This window comes from Belonocnema kinseyi, chromosome 4, assembly GCF_010883055.1.
Source record: "Belonocnema kinseyi isolate 2016_QV_RU_SX_M_011 chromosome 4, B_treatae_v1, whole genome shotgun sequence".
NCBI classification, from domain to species: Eukaryota; Metazoa; Arthropoda; class Insecta; order Hymenoptera; family Cynipidae; genus Belonocnema; species Belonocnema kinseyi.
In genome coordinates, this window is record NC_046660.1 from 106,046,547 (window position 1) to 106,061,439 (window position 14,893).

The following is a 14,893-nucleotide window of genomic DNA, read 5'->3' on the forward strand; positions in this document are numbered from 1 at the left end:
ATAATATGCATGGAAATTTAAACATACTTATTCTTATTGCTTTGTTTTTATTACTTTATTGTTATATTTTGTTTTTTACGATAAAGAAAACCTACGCTTCCTATTAAAAAAAATATTCGTAAAAAATTTGTAAATCTTTTTGGGTTGAATGAATTTTCTCTTATTTATTCTCCTAGCTTGCATCGTCCGTATGCAAATTTAATTTTATTCATTTTGAATATTGTTTTTTATCAATAAAACACAAAGCACTGATTCTATAAAAAAACAATTCATGATAAATTTGTAGATATTTTTAGGTGCACACTTTTTGTCAATCTATCGTCAATCTATCGACGACGACGACGCCGGGCAGACAAACAGACACCGGCGTAAGAAACTTAATTGCTTTCTATAGAACAGCCTATCTTAGTTTATTTTATCAGCAAATTTAAGACTGTCAAATTCGAACAAAATATATGCAATTGATTCCACATACAGATCAACTGCAACCTGATTCCTTATATGGACTCGCCCAAACTTGCTTCCATACTGTATTGAGCAGTCAAATTCTAAGTATAATTTTTTTCAAATGTCGAAATTTAGTTTCACTTGAATATAGTATTCGAAAGACTGTAGCGAAGAGGTTCTAGCTTAATTAATTGAAAAATATTATTTACGCCATGCCCATAGTCGGCATCCTAATCAAAGAGAAAAAGAGTACCATTCTACCGTTGACTTGCTCTTCATACTATTTTGGAATAATGTATTAGAATAAATGTCATGAAATCAGTAACAATATATGAATTTAAAAGAATAATTACTATTATAGTTAAAGGAAAATAATGTTTAAAAATTATTATGTTTTAAGTTATATTCTAAGAAGTAGTGTTTATCCGAAGAGGCAGTGTTAAATAAAAAAAAACTAGCAATATTAAACTTCGGTTTCGAGCAGTATTAAGTTTTTTAATAAAAATATTCAAAATAATGAATAAGAGAATATGTCTAAAATAAAATGTACATTTGTATAAGTATTTAATCAGGAAGAGATATTATTTGTAAAACTGGACTATTACACAAAATATTGTCAAAAAATCTTTGCAAATAATGATTACCAATTCACTGACTATCCGAAAATGATAACTTCAATGACCTTCTTTTTCATCACACTGAAAGAAAAAAACAGATTAATTTTCAAGACAAATTATTACGCAAAATATTGTTCTGAAACAGGACTTATTTGAAAATAACATGTAACTTCAATAACCTTCTCTTAGCATGCTGGGAAGTCGCATCACTCATCGGTCCTTATTAAAGCTTCCTATGCTCTGTCAAAATAGAGTGCTTTTAGTAATTGAGGATGAATACATAATCAATTTTCAAAATTGGTGCAAAATGAGCTTCTTAAATGCAAGTGTTTTTTTTAGCAGAACGTTCGTGTCTTTGAAGCAAAAGTCGCTGGAATTTTCCAATCACGTGAATATAAGTAAGGGAATGAATGAAAGCTGGATGGTCAATAGAGCTATTTAAAAATTTTCACGAGAAAGTCCAAGAGTGATCTGATCCAATCTATACTAACAGCTTATTCCATACGAAAAATTTATCAATACATGTGGACTGACCTTAACAAAATTTATTTTTAAATAAATGTTTGAAACGAAGAAATTCTTCTCAAGACTGGAATTATACACCATTATCTTCATAATAATTAGCCATTACTCTTACAGTGATAACAAAGTATGAAAAAATGTATTTTGTATGCACAATCTAGATGTCTCTGGCAGAGAGTTGTGTCTCATATCTTATCAGAATTGATTCATAAAATCTTGTTCCCTTACTTCTTACTTACAATTGTACAAATTGAACATCTTTATTACAAACATTTTAATTCCCGGGACAAAATCCCAATACTCGGAAAGCCCTCCCTGCATGCTCTGTCACGAAAAATAGAGTTCTGCGCAAGGTTGGAGAGAGCTTTTCAGTCCTCGTTTCTCCTCGAAAACGCTCGAAAATTGCGAATTCGGAAATAAGTGGGCTACCTAAAGCACTTAAAGAGGCTTTAGCGAGCATTTGTGAAACATTGAATATTTTTTTGAAACCTCGCTACGTGCTCGCTCAATACCCTAACATCATCGGCGCGAACTCGGTTTGACAGAGCGCGGATGGAGGTTTAGGATATCGCGAAAGAAACATTAATGCTCGGGGAAGCCTACTTATTTACGAATTCACAATTTTCGAGCGTTTTCGAGAAAAAACGAAGACTGAAAAGATCTCTCCAACCTCGCGCAGAACTCTATTTTTCATGACAGAACATGATTGGAGGACTTGCCGAGTATTAGGATTTTGGAGGGGTGTGATTCTTTTCTGTGGGTTTTTTTAAAATATGCCCACTGCGCGGGTACATTCTCATCACGCACTGCACGCGCTCGTTTTCGTACGTTAAATGGGTACACTTTAATTACATTTTGTTAAATATCATAAATATTTTAACTTAAATCGAAAACTGTGATTTAAACTTCTGAAGAATTACAGCCATGAATTGTAACTGCCATTTTTTCGATTTGTTTTTAAAGAATGTTCTCAAAGCACAAACAGTTTTGACGATTACATTTCCGACTTTTGGAACTTTTGTCTAATTAAGAAATTTCATGTACCAGAAAATGTGACAAAAATTTCTAAAACTCATAAAAAAATGTTATTCAAATTTTGAAAAAGCCTTAACTTTTTAAATTGTTGTCTGATTGAAAAATTTAACTGATATAGTTTCTCAATATATTTGATATATTTTGACGAATTTAAATCAAATTTCCTAATCTATCATAAAAATATTTGTTTCTATTTTTCTGAACATTTTCAAAATTTTGAAAGGTATATAACTTATCTAATTTCCATTCAAATGAAAAATTTTATTAGGATAATTTGCAAGTCTTCTGCCCATCGATCAGAAACTTTGACAACATTTTTTTTTCTATTAACCTGTATTTTGGGAACCTTAAGAAGCCTGTGAAAGGCAGACTCGATTAGACAAATCCTTCAAAAGTTAGCGTGGCTACAACATTCAGGTAACAATAAATACAGAAATACAGACAGACATACATCCAGACATACATCCATGCATACAAACTGACAGACACCGATAAAATTGTATGATTTTTGGATTCTATGCGTGCCGAAACGTAAAGATCTATTGAAAACTAGAGATAGAACATTTGGTCGATTATATTACACTCTCATGAATGACACTGTAAAAATTAAGTTTATTTATAATATTATTCAGTTTTGAGTCCCCTTGTCTAAAACAATTTCATTGAGTGAAACTTCCTGCTAGTAAAAATAATTAATTCCTAAACACTTAAAATTTTAATGATTTAAAATATTCTGTGAAGAAAGTCACCAATATATAGCATGCGAAAGACTTACTAAAAATGTATACACTAATGTACTTTAATACTTTTCATTTTTTTCAACCAAGTCGCTTTAAATCTGAAAAAGGCTCCTTTTTCTCTTTTAAGTGAAATAAGAAATTCTTCACAAGAGAGAAACTGTGAGACGAAAATATCTCGTTAAAAATATACCCGGCAAGCTCGAGTCGATCAGATACCTAAGATTGATATTACCTCCTTTTACTGGGACATTTCCATGATAATAGTTTTCTATGATTATTTCCGAAATGAGTCAAATACATAAATCCAAATGTTATCTTTTACTTAAAAAGAGGTATGACAAGTAGCGTTATAGAAATGAAAATATGATATTTTGGCGAGAATGAAATTATTGGCTCCAAAAATCCAAGAAATTCCAATGGAAGTTGTAAGAAAATGTTTTTTGTTTCTATTGTAATTTTTCAATTTTTTTTGCAATTAAAAAAAAGTTGTATCGATGCAAGTTTTTGCTTCTTTTTTGAAACTTTCAATTTTTTCCATTCATCAGCTGCAAATATATTTAGCTGTTGCATTTTTGAATTATAAAATAGGCATTTCAATCACCGTCTAAGGTTAAGGATATATGAGCCTCGAGCGGAGAAAATTTTCCCTTTATTTTCTCTGGACGGGATGATATCTTTCAATCAAACTTTTCACACCTCAATTGAACACTGAAACTTCTATATCCCGTGAATGTTTAATAAACCATTCTCTCTATTGTCTCGAAATGGAATTTTATGTTCCAATGAAACTTTGTATCGATTGAGCAATTCAATAGATAGAAATAAAATTTCTTTTCCTAAATTGATAATTGGATTTTTCAATACCGTCCGAACTTGAGGAAACTTTCGCTTCCTAATAATATTTTCAATCAAATTTATCACGCTTTTATTCACCACTGATGTATCCCAAAAGCTAGTTTTTTTGTTCATAAATTAAAAATTCTATTTTTCGGAACGTCTTGTGTCTGGCCTGAAAAATTTCCAAAATATAAATGAAAATACAAAAGTAATTCAATAAATAAACATTAGAGTTACTTACAGATTAACATCCATGTCATCTTTGGCTTCCGGGTGCAGCCGAATCGATAAATATAAAATTTGAAAGTTGTAACATTTTTCAAAAAGGAAATTTACCATCTTTTAAAAGTAAGTTGTTGCAATTACTCCTGCAATGAATAAAAATCTGATTTATAAGAATCGAAGCACTTTTTTGTATTGCATTTTTATTTGGATTGATAAGTTGAGTCCTCTTCAAATGCACATTTCTAGATCGATTCGGATCCCGGAAGCTGTAAAGACTCACCCTAAAGTTTGTCACCTGTACTGGCAGTCCTAGTGGTTCTTGTAGGTGGTCCTCCTAGTCGATAATGTGGATCCATTCGTGATCTGCAGTAAATGATTTTTCGAAAGGCTTTTCGGAAATTTTCACTAAGAAAGGCGTAGAGGAACGGGTTGACACAGCTGTTCGTGTATGCGAGGACATGACTCGCAATTTGCAGCATGATTGTTGAAGTCGTCAGAGGATAACCGCCCAAAGACTTGATTACAAGAATTAGCTAAAATCAGAAATTAAAAAAAATTATATTAAATTCTTGAATTTGCTCTCCAATACGTATAACCTTTCTGCACGTTGGCTCGAGTTACTATACATACTGTATATAAAGCATTCGGAAAAAAAATATTGTTGATCTTTAAAGTAAATTCTTTATCAAACTGATTCATGTTAAAGTTTTAACTTGGAATTGACTCATTTATGGGGCACTCCATGTCAAATGAAATAAGTGGGGTCATTTTTTACTCTTGTATTCCGATTCAAAGTATGTAATAAAATTATAAAATAAATAAATATAATATTTTAAAAAGTTAGTCTTCTATTTTCTTCAAACTGTTTCCAATTGCTTAAAAATGTTTAAAATCAGTATAAATTGTTCCTAGGAATCCTCACTTATGTTGATATGAAAATGCAACAAAAATGTTCTCCGTTATAAACAATAAGCAAATTTAATAAACAAATACACAATTTAGTCTTTTTTAAAATTATATTTTCTTGTTGCAGTCATCATAAATATTACTATCTCTACAATGACCTCGCACGTGGATAATTTAACAGAAGGTAAATATTTTTTAATTCAATAATTTTATAAAAAATTAACAATTTGGCTACTTTCTAAAGCATTAATGATACCGTAATGTCGAAAATTATGACCAAAAATAATTTTTAGTTCATTCAATCAAAAAGCGAAAGATTATCTAATTAATAATAGTTAAAAATTCCATGTCAAATTATCTGAAGAATTTCAGCTATTGTTACTAATTTTGATAAAAATTCTAGTATCCTTTCTCCTAGGTGTAAAAAGAAGAACTCCGAGATTATTTTCGAGTATTTAAAAAAACCTTAGGAGATATTAAAAATTTTTTATTTCGGGTCCTTTTAAAAAAAACAAAAGTGTTTTTTTTTCTTTAGAAAATCTGTTTGAAAATTATTTTTATAAAAATTCAAAATGTTTTTGACATTTTGTTCAATAAGTATTCGTTCGAAACTGCATCCTATTACGATAAACATAAAAAATACACCTTAATATAATTAAAATCACAAAATTATGAAATTTTAAGAAAAAGAAACCAAAATTATAAACCTTAAATACCTTCTAGGTTTTTTGATTTTTTAAAAAATTATTATCAAGGTTTTCTTTCAACACTTAATACTCTAAGAGAACGGATACTAGACTTTTCATCAAAAGTACTTATAATAGCTGACATTCTTTAGATTATTTGACGTAAAATTGCTCTATATTTCGACGCAAAACGTATGAGATAAAATCTCTGAATTTGTTTATAACAAATTAACAATTATTCAGATTTACTTACCAATATGAGTAAAAAGGCCTAGAAACATTGCATACTGATTTAAAACATTTTTGAGCAATTGTAAACAGTTTGAACAAAAAATGAGATTTGAATTTTTGAGAATACACCAAACTCTCGCTTTCAGTCAAGTGTCGCGGTTTGTCTTCAAATGGCCTTGACCTGATTTCGGGGGGATAGAAACGTAAACAGTGAGAGACACCTGACTCGTTTTCAATTGGAATATATATATATATATAGTTTAATTTAACATTCTAATCTGATGTTTGAAAATCGTTTGATCCAGTTTAAAAGATTCTGATTAAAAATGATTATTGGTGTAAATTCTTCAAATTTAGGATTATAACTTGAAATTATTTGGGATGTCCTACCAATATTATATGTTCGTATGATTATTTTCGTAATTAGTCAAAGAAAATTGATATGAATGTGAGATGTAGTTCAAATTTTCGTTTTCATAAGAGTTAGATATCACAGATTAATCTATGATTTGCCTTATGTGTAACAGTGTAACTAAGAACGAGGGATTAATCTGGTAGTTGTGCAAGCATAACGAGGAGCTGAAACGTGCTCGTGTGTTCATAATTATAATATTTGGCACGTGCAAATACATGTACGTTTATAGTTTGGATTGAATACTCGGATTAGTTTATTTCCTACGGATCAATTACTCAATTATTCATCTCTCAGAGTGAAATCCCCTATTCGAGATTCATGTCATGTCGCGATAAACTCCACAGGGTTTCACTAAACCTTCCCCAAACTTGCTATGTACGAAGAGATGCCCACAAAGAATGACCTTTTGTTTAAAAGATCATCATGATAAGAAATTATTAATAATAAAGTAAATGCGGTTTTATGAATTCATTTCAGTAGTCTATTTTAATTAAAATGTATGGAATATAAAAAAGATCAATTACTTTTTTACATTAAATATATATTTATCAACATATTTTTTAACACATCATATTTTATAAAAGGAATAAAACCAATTTGTTGAAATTTTGAACCTGCCAAGATAAATTTTCAACCAAAAGAAAAATGAATTTTCAACGAAACAATTTGATCTTTAATCCAAGAATTGAATTTTCAATAAAATAATTAAGTTTTCAATGAAACAGTTCAACTTTTCAACAAATAGTTGAACATGCTAAAACGAAGGTTCTAACTTCTACATTTTATTTAAATAGACAAAACAAAACTTTTTTCCGGGGCTCTTAATTTATTTTGAAATGGCGCCAGGCAAACGTCCATTTGCCACCCTGCAGAAAATGATTTTAACTAACAAAAAGGACAGTGGTAATCCTCGAATAAAACTATTTTTTGTTTTAAACACTTTTTTTAATGCCCAAGCTAATTATTTTGGCAAAGTGGCGTAGGTACCTGAAAATCTGACGGAAGATAGATCTGAGAGGTCTATAAAATAAGTAAATCATAGTTAAAAATCAACGTTAAAAATTATTAAAAAATTATCTCCGCGTCCATTAACGCCATTTGGAGTACAAACCAAATTCTAAACTTTACAAAGTAATTTGCAAGATGAATTTAATTAAATAATGCCGCCCACCTTTAGGTTAATCCTTAGGTTAGTCCACAACGACGTACACCAACAGTAATCCGTCGATCAGATAAAAAAAAACGTGGTAGCAAACAAAAATTCTTTTAAACCACTCTGTGACGCAGCAAATAGATCAGAGATCACTTTCTCTCACACAGCTCAATCGACTCTTCCTCTCATGAGGCTCGAACGACAAAAGACAACCAGTTCGCTCGTCTCGACAGCACGCCGGCTGCCCAATTTCTCCTTTCCTGCTCAGGTGGCCGAGACGTGTCTTCTTTGTTGTCGCAGTATCATGGCATATGGAGGGAGATTTCGGGACCCTATTGTCCATGAGATGATGATAGTGGTGCTGCGACGAATCCTCAACGGTGAGATTTGAATCACCCCAGGATTCGAAATGTAGGAATCTCATCCACATTCACCCCTCGGTGTACAACCTACGGTTGCGCCTGCACCTGTGCGACTTCAAACCGCCTTGCTTCTTCGTTGTTTTTAGTGCTGGTCCTTGTTGAAAAATAATGCTCCAGGGAAGAAGCACTCTCTCCTCTATACCCCTCTCGTACTCGAAACTCGGTGAATTTCATAAAAAAAAAAAGAAAACCCAAAACAATTAACAAGAGTGACTTACTCTTTCTTCCTATGAAAAGCCCATCAGAGTATGCTTTACAAAGGTATAAATATAAAACATTTCAGAAAAAAATAAAAAAAAACATTAAAAGAAATAAGATAAGTTGGCCTTGGTGCGAGCCTCAGTATTCTATTTCTTTTTAAATAGATATTTCCTCCAAGAGGGGAAGAGCTATAGAACAAGAACAACCCGGGTGATAGGCGACTTAATTCCGTACCATACTTCCTAAATCAAAATTAAAAGAAATTAAAAATCACCCGCTCCAAAGCGGAACCACACACTATCATGTTCAAAATCGAGGAAACAAAATAAAATAAATAAACCAAATAAAATGTTAAATGAAAAGACTGTCCTTATGTGTCGACAAAACTAAGAAAAAGAAAGCAAAGAAGAAAATCATAAGACTAACCACTACAAAAGAGTAAAAACAAGAAATATCCTTAACCCAATTCTGCGGGTAAGACTATGAAAAGTATGTCAGACACATGCAATAGGCAAAAAAATTATTCTAACAAATGTGAGAACGAGAATAATAAAAAAAAAGATAAAGAAAACCAAACCAAACAATGACTCTGCCTAACATGATACATATGGTTTAAGGTATTTTGTATGAAAAGCGCAAGCGCCCTCTCACTATCATCAGCCAATTCATATACGAGGAGTGAACGTACTCCCATAACGTGGAAAGGACCATGAAAACGTTTATTTAATTTAGCCGATATTTTCTTCTCCTTTGAGGATAATACTGTCCGACGCTTCAAAACCCGATCTGCTATCTGATACTTAAAATCAAGTCGCGATTGGTTGTATTAAAGAGTTTGTTTCTCGGGAGTCTCCTCTAAATGGAGCATCACCATGTCTCGCAATTCTTTTAGGCGCTCCATAGGATTTATCCATTTTTCTCTATCGGGCTCAGGAATATTATCAGGACTCTCATCCTCTCATCGGAGACTTATTTTTGGCCTCAATTCCCTCCTACAATTTAAAATGGCTGGGTTTTGTTGACGATCTCCGTTCCATTATCTGTGTGAAGTACCTCAGGTTTACCCCATCTCGAGATAAACATTTCCTCCAAAGCCGCCCCCACATTTTTTGCGTCGGCTGCTCGCAGGGCTTTACACTTGATCCATTTAGTGAAGTAGTCTTGTAAGACCATAACATAACAGTTACCTGCTTTACGGCGAGTGTAAGGCCCCATACAGTCCATTGACTAATGCCCAGGGTTGGTCTAATATGCTTTTGACCATTAATCCATGACGAGCTTAGGTGTCCTGCCTGAGGTTCATCATGTACCTCGATTAACACCTGCTGCCGTTTATCGACTGGAACCACCAATTTCCACGCGTCTGTGTCTTCTATGATTGGGTCTATCAGAGGAATTGGTCTAAAAGCATATAATTTGCCCTCTAGAACCATCCAACCATGACACCTTCCAGGGAAATTTTGAACATCCCTAACTCGCCGGGAATACCATAGATCGTCAATTACTTCCGCTTCACACAACTCGGTGACAACCTCATCCTCACACATCCAGTCGGATTATGCGAATTATGCAGCCATCCCAAACTGCTATGATCCGTGAGCAACTTAAATTTAAAGCCTTTCAGGAAAGGACGAAATTTCCGGATAGACCAAAGTACTGTCAGACATTCCTGTTCAATTGTGGAATACCGACGTTCGGCATCCAATAACGTACAGCTTGTGAAAGCAATTACTCGTTCCTCGCCCTCAATTACCTGTGTCAAAACCGCACCTAAGCCAAAGCTGCTGGCGTCAGTTTGTAACACAAAGGGGAGTTCAAAATCCGGACATGCTAAAATTGAAGCCGATGAAAGTGTCTTTTTAATCACTTCAAACGCCGTTTCTTGTTCCTCCAACCAATTCCAACTGTCCTTGTTCCGCAACAGGCGACAGGGTTTATCAAGCGACCTCTGATCGGCAAAACACACTCTTCTCGGGACTAATGGTTAGCCCTGCACCATAGATTTTATCTAACACCTTCCTAAGCTATTCTAAATGCTCCTCAAAAGTCTCGGACACGACGATAATATCGTCGAGATATGCGAAACAATGGGGGCGCATTTCAGGGCCCATTAATTTATCAAGCAATCGTTGGAATGTCGCAGGTGCCCCGCTCAACCTAGAAAGCATGCGCTTATATTGGAAGAAACCAGGTCCCGGAATTGAGAATGCTGTTACAGCTCGACGGCCGTCCTCCAGACGACCTTGTTGATAATCTCTAAAAAAGGAAGTGGGTATGCATCGCCCTTAGAAATTTCATTGACTTTTCTATAGTCAATACACATGCGATATGCACCGGTAGATTTCTTCACCATTATCACTGGACTAGACCACTCTGAATTGGTTGGTTCGATAAAGTCTTCCGATAAAAACTTATCCACCTTATCATACATTGCTCCCAATACAACCAGAATTACACGATAGTGTCTCTGTTTGATTGAGGAATGCCCCTGAACATCAATTTTATGTTCAAAAAAGTGAGTACAACCATATTTCGGACTGCTGGACGGAATGACTTCTGCAAGAAATTTCTGAAGACAGTTACTCTCGACCTCAGACAATTCTACCAATCCTAGCTAAATACCACGCGTTTCTAAACCCATCTTGGATGAGATCGAACTTACGCATAAAGTCCCAGCCCAAATTCAATGTGGTGATAACGCTTTAGTAATTTGAAAAGGTACTTCATGCTTCACACCATCTAATTCTATCGGCAGGAATACCCGCCCCAGAATCGAAGAGTTTGCCCCATTAGCTACTCTCATTATACGTCCTTTAGCATCCACCATTTTCCTATTATTTTCTGCTATCAACTCCTGTGCGAGGGATTCCATTAAAAATGAACGTGAAGACCCACCATCAATAAGTGCGTCAATCAATCGTGTACCGATCCTAATTTTCGCAAACAGCTTCATGGCCTTTACTTCGGTCTCGATCTCCCCACATGGCGGTATTTCACCTGGAACTTCTATACCTTGGTCGGTTACTCTGTTATCCGTCTGGATCCCTCTTAGTCCATCCTGAACTACACTAGAGTCCCCAGAGCTCATGCTACGACTCTCCGGTAATACTTCTTCGCGCAGTGCTATATCCTTCAATCCAAGAGGATCTGAAATGCTAGTACTAGCAACGGTACCCCCCTCCCCCTGCAATAGAACCAAGGGGTCAGAATTTCTGCACCTAAGATAGATTTTCACTGGATCCTCTACTCGGATGATCTCCACCGGCTATTCGTCTTTAGAACTGCTCCCCCATATTCAATCTAAACGAGAGGCTTCTTTTTTTTGAATATATTGCCCCTTTCGGACAATCATATTGTTCACCGTTCTGGAAATTGAAGGAGCCAAAATAGTAATAGTTGGCTCATGAGTGCGACCCGTATTATCCTCTGATAATTGGGCTTCGTTATTTGTTACGGGAGAAATTAGGGGCCCTAATCTTTCCTCCCCCTGTTCGTTTCCCTTCGCTTGGCATTTGGGACAATCGCTCTTGAATATCCCTTCTGCCCCGCACCCATAACAATACTTTCGATTTTCCTCAGGACATTTAAAATAGGGGTAGCCTAAATTTGTGCAGTTTCTATATTTATAATTCCTATATCTTTCCTCCTGTGGGATAACTCTTTACAATGCAACCTACCAAAATATAGTTTTAACCAAATACTCGAATTGTCAAAAAAGGAAAATTGAATTCGAATTCTATTTTAAGAATTTAAATTTTTAAACCAAAAATATGAATTTTCAGCAAATAAAAATTTCGATTGAAGAAAATCATTTTAAAAAAAAGGAATAATTGTATTTTAGGTTTAAAAATGTAATTAACCCAAATTAATTTTCAACAAAGCAGTTAAACTTTTAACCAACGAGATGAATTTTTAGCTAACATAATGAATCTTGAACTTAAATAGTTAAGATTTCAATTAAAAAATGTAATTAACAACAACAAAAGAACGAGCTTTAAAACAACAGAATAAATTTTTAAAGGATGACCTTTAAACAAAAATGTTGAATATGCAAGCAAATCATAAAAAATGTACACTAATAATGTAATTGGCAAAAGGAAATTAATAAAATAGAAAAAGAAATAAAAATGTTAATTTTATTATTCATGACAGTTATTTAAAATGCCTCTGATTCATATTTATGACTTTAAAATTTTTTTTTTGTAATCCCTGACTTTTCCCTGATTTTCTCTCATCCATAAATTTCCCTGTCTTTTCCATAATTTTTCAGGTTCTTCCTAATCTTTAGCCACCTTAATCAAGTTTAAAAAGTTTTTAAATTCAGTCCACCTTTTCAATAGTTCCGCGATTGGGGTTTGTAGGGGAATAACTGTTCTCGGAATGGGTTTCTCCCACTACTGTCACGCTTTCGAACGCGCACGTATTTCGAAAACACTTTCTTAATAGTAGCGTCCTCGCATTAATACCTCGTTCAAGAGTAAAATTGTAAATTCGTATAACCAGAGTTATAAAAAAAGTTTATGTGTATTACGAAACTATAATTTTGTTCAAATTAAGGCCATGGAAGAGCCAAAGAAGAGCAAAAAATAACAACTAACAGTATTTTCTAAGTTGTAGTATTTTTATGCTTTTTTCATACATATATATATATTCCGCTGCATACGTTCACGTGGAAGGGTAGTTTTTGGTAAAAATTACAATGAGAGGGAAATTTTTAAGTCTCAAGTAATTAATTTGGACCCGTCAATCGTGTTTACATTTTTGAAGGTGGTTTTCCTACTTTTAAAACGTTTTTGATCAGGAGGGGTAGGCGTGTAAGACTTTGGCGATTTAAAGTGGAGTCCCCTACCTGATTTAAAATGGATTCGGTTTATAGTTCACTGTCCATTAAACAAAGATAATAATTGTCAATGAAAAAAAAACCTCTTTTAGCCAACTAACCGTAAAAAGACACACAGCATGAAGCCATAAACCATTCTGTTTCACGTATCAACGTGACTGTGCACGTGATGTTTAATTATTGACTGTCCGTATAAAATGTATGAAATACATAAAATTATTTACCTAAAATAAAAAACTTTCTATTTTATTTATTTTATAATCTTCCTTCATTATTTTAACAAACACATTTCTGAAGTGACTAGATGAATTCAGGTAGAGCAAGATTTCAAAAAAAACTTTAAAAATTTTTAATTTCAATAAGAGGTAGAACGAATTAATTGATAGAATCGGATATAATTAACAGAACTGAAATGAAAAACAAGGAGAAATAATATAGTGTAAGAAAAATTAAGTAAATTAAAAAATATGAAAATTAATGTGAGATGTGTACATCACAAAACTAAGAGAAGCGGAGTCGGAAAATGTTTTTCTTTTCTTAAAGGGATTTTACTTTCGTAATAATAAATGTACACCCCTAAAGTAAGAGAAGCGGCGTGGAAAGTCTTTACTTGAAGGGATTTTTAGGCTTTAATTAACTCGTTTTTGTGATATCAATTAGGATATTAACTGGGTGGAGTATAATGGGTGAAAAGTGCAAAACAACCCTGAAAGTATAATGCTGTTCTAAAAACCTTAAGCTACTTAAGCCCTTTAATCATTTAACCTCCCAAAAGGTTCACTGACCCTCTGTCATAAGGTCTAATTTATCTCCTATTCACATTTTTTCACCTTCGTCTAAACTAACTTTTAAATTTACTATTATAAAAACTGTACGAATTAAATGAAGTCTACCTAAAATATTATACAGCTAACAATTTTAAGACAAAAAGCTTTTTGAATATACCATTTTCATTCGCAAGCTTTAAAGAATGAAGAATTTTAAACTCTCGCTTTTCAACATTTTAGAATTTAAGATTGAAAATTATTGCAATTTAAATTTTAAATGGAGCGTAAAAGATTAAAACTTATATAATCTAACAATAAAAATCGACATTCCTAGGGTTAAAGTAAATGTAAAGTATGAAGTAAACATTTTTAATGGAAGAAAAAAACACTTTAAGCATATAAACTTCAAATTTCTCAGTTGAATAAGCGTTAAAAATGTGACAAGTTTTTACAATAAAAGTTTCAAATTTAAACATTCTAAATTTTCCGCGCCTAAAGTTGCACAAATTTTAAATCGCTTTCGTGTAATACATAATTCACATAAATGCTTTCAGTTTATTTTCACATTTTTTAACTTCTGAGCTTTTCATGATTTAATTTAAAATACCACAAGTTAAGGACAATCGTCAAAGTTACAGTGCGGTATTGTTTAACTGTAAACATAGTAAATGGAAGAAAATTTAAATCCCTATAGAATATTAAATCGTAATATTTCAATCATTAAAAAAATTTAATTAAATCAATAAAACTTTTCCACTTTAAAATGCATAATATGCTCTGTCTTTATTTTGAATGCATTTAATGTTATTATTTCATTTAGAATGTACCTAAGAATACGGTTTAATTTAG

General features: G+C 33.0%; 1 protein-coding gene across 6 annotated transcripts in view; it reads right to left on the bottom strand.

The window, feature by feature from the left end:
• The window catches only part of LOC117171913 (allatostatin-A receptor-like), a 90,796-nt gene that overhangs the window by 35,366 nt on the left and 40,537 nt on the right, over positions 1–14,893 (bottom strand). For 2 of the 6 annotated variants that reach the window (XR_004466938.1, XR_004466936.1), the window contains exons 4-6: positions 4,704–4,956; positions 4,440–4,566; positions 2,934–4,370 (exon numbers count right to left, since the gene is read on the bottom strand). Coding sequence is in view for 3 of the 6 variants with exons in the window: in XM_033359570.1 (XP_033215461.1) it covers positions 4,705–4,956 (252 nt within the window). In the remaining 3 variants the exon portion in view is untranslated. Of the gene's footprint in view, positions 1–2,933; positions 4,371–4,439; positions 4,567–4,703; positions 4,957–14,893 lie in introns of those variants that run through there. The other 4 variants (XM_033359568.1, XM_033359567.1, XR_004466937.1 and 1 more) reach the window with 3 other exon arrangements.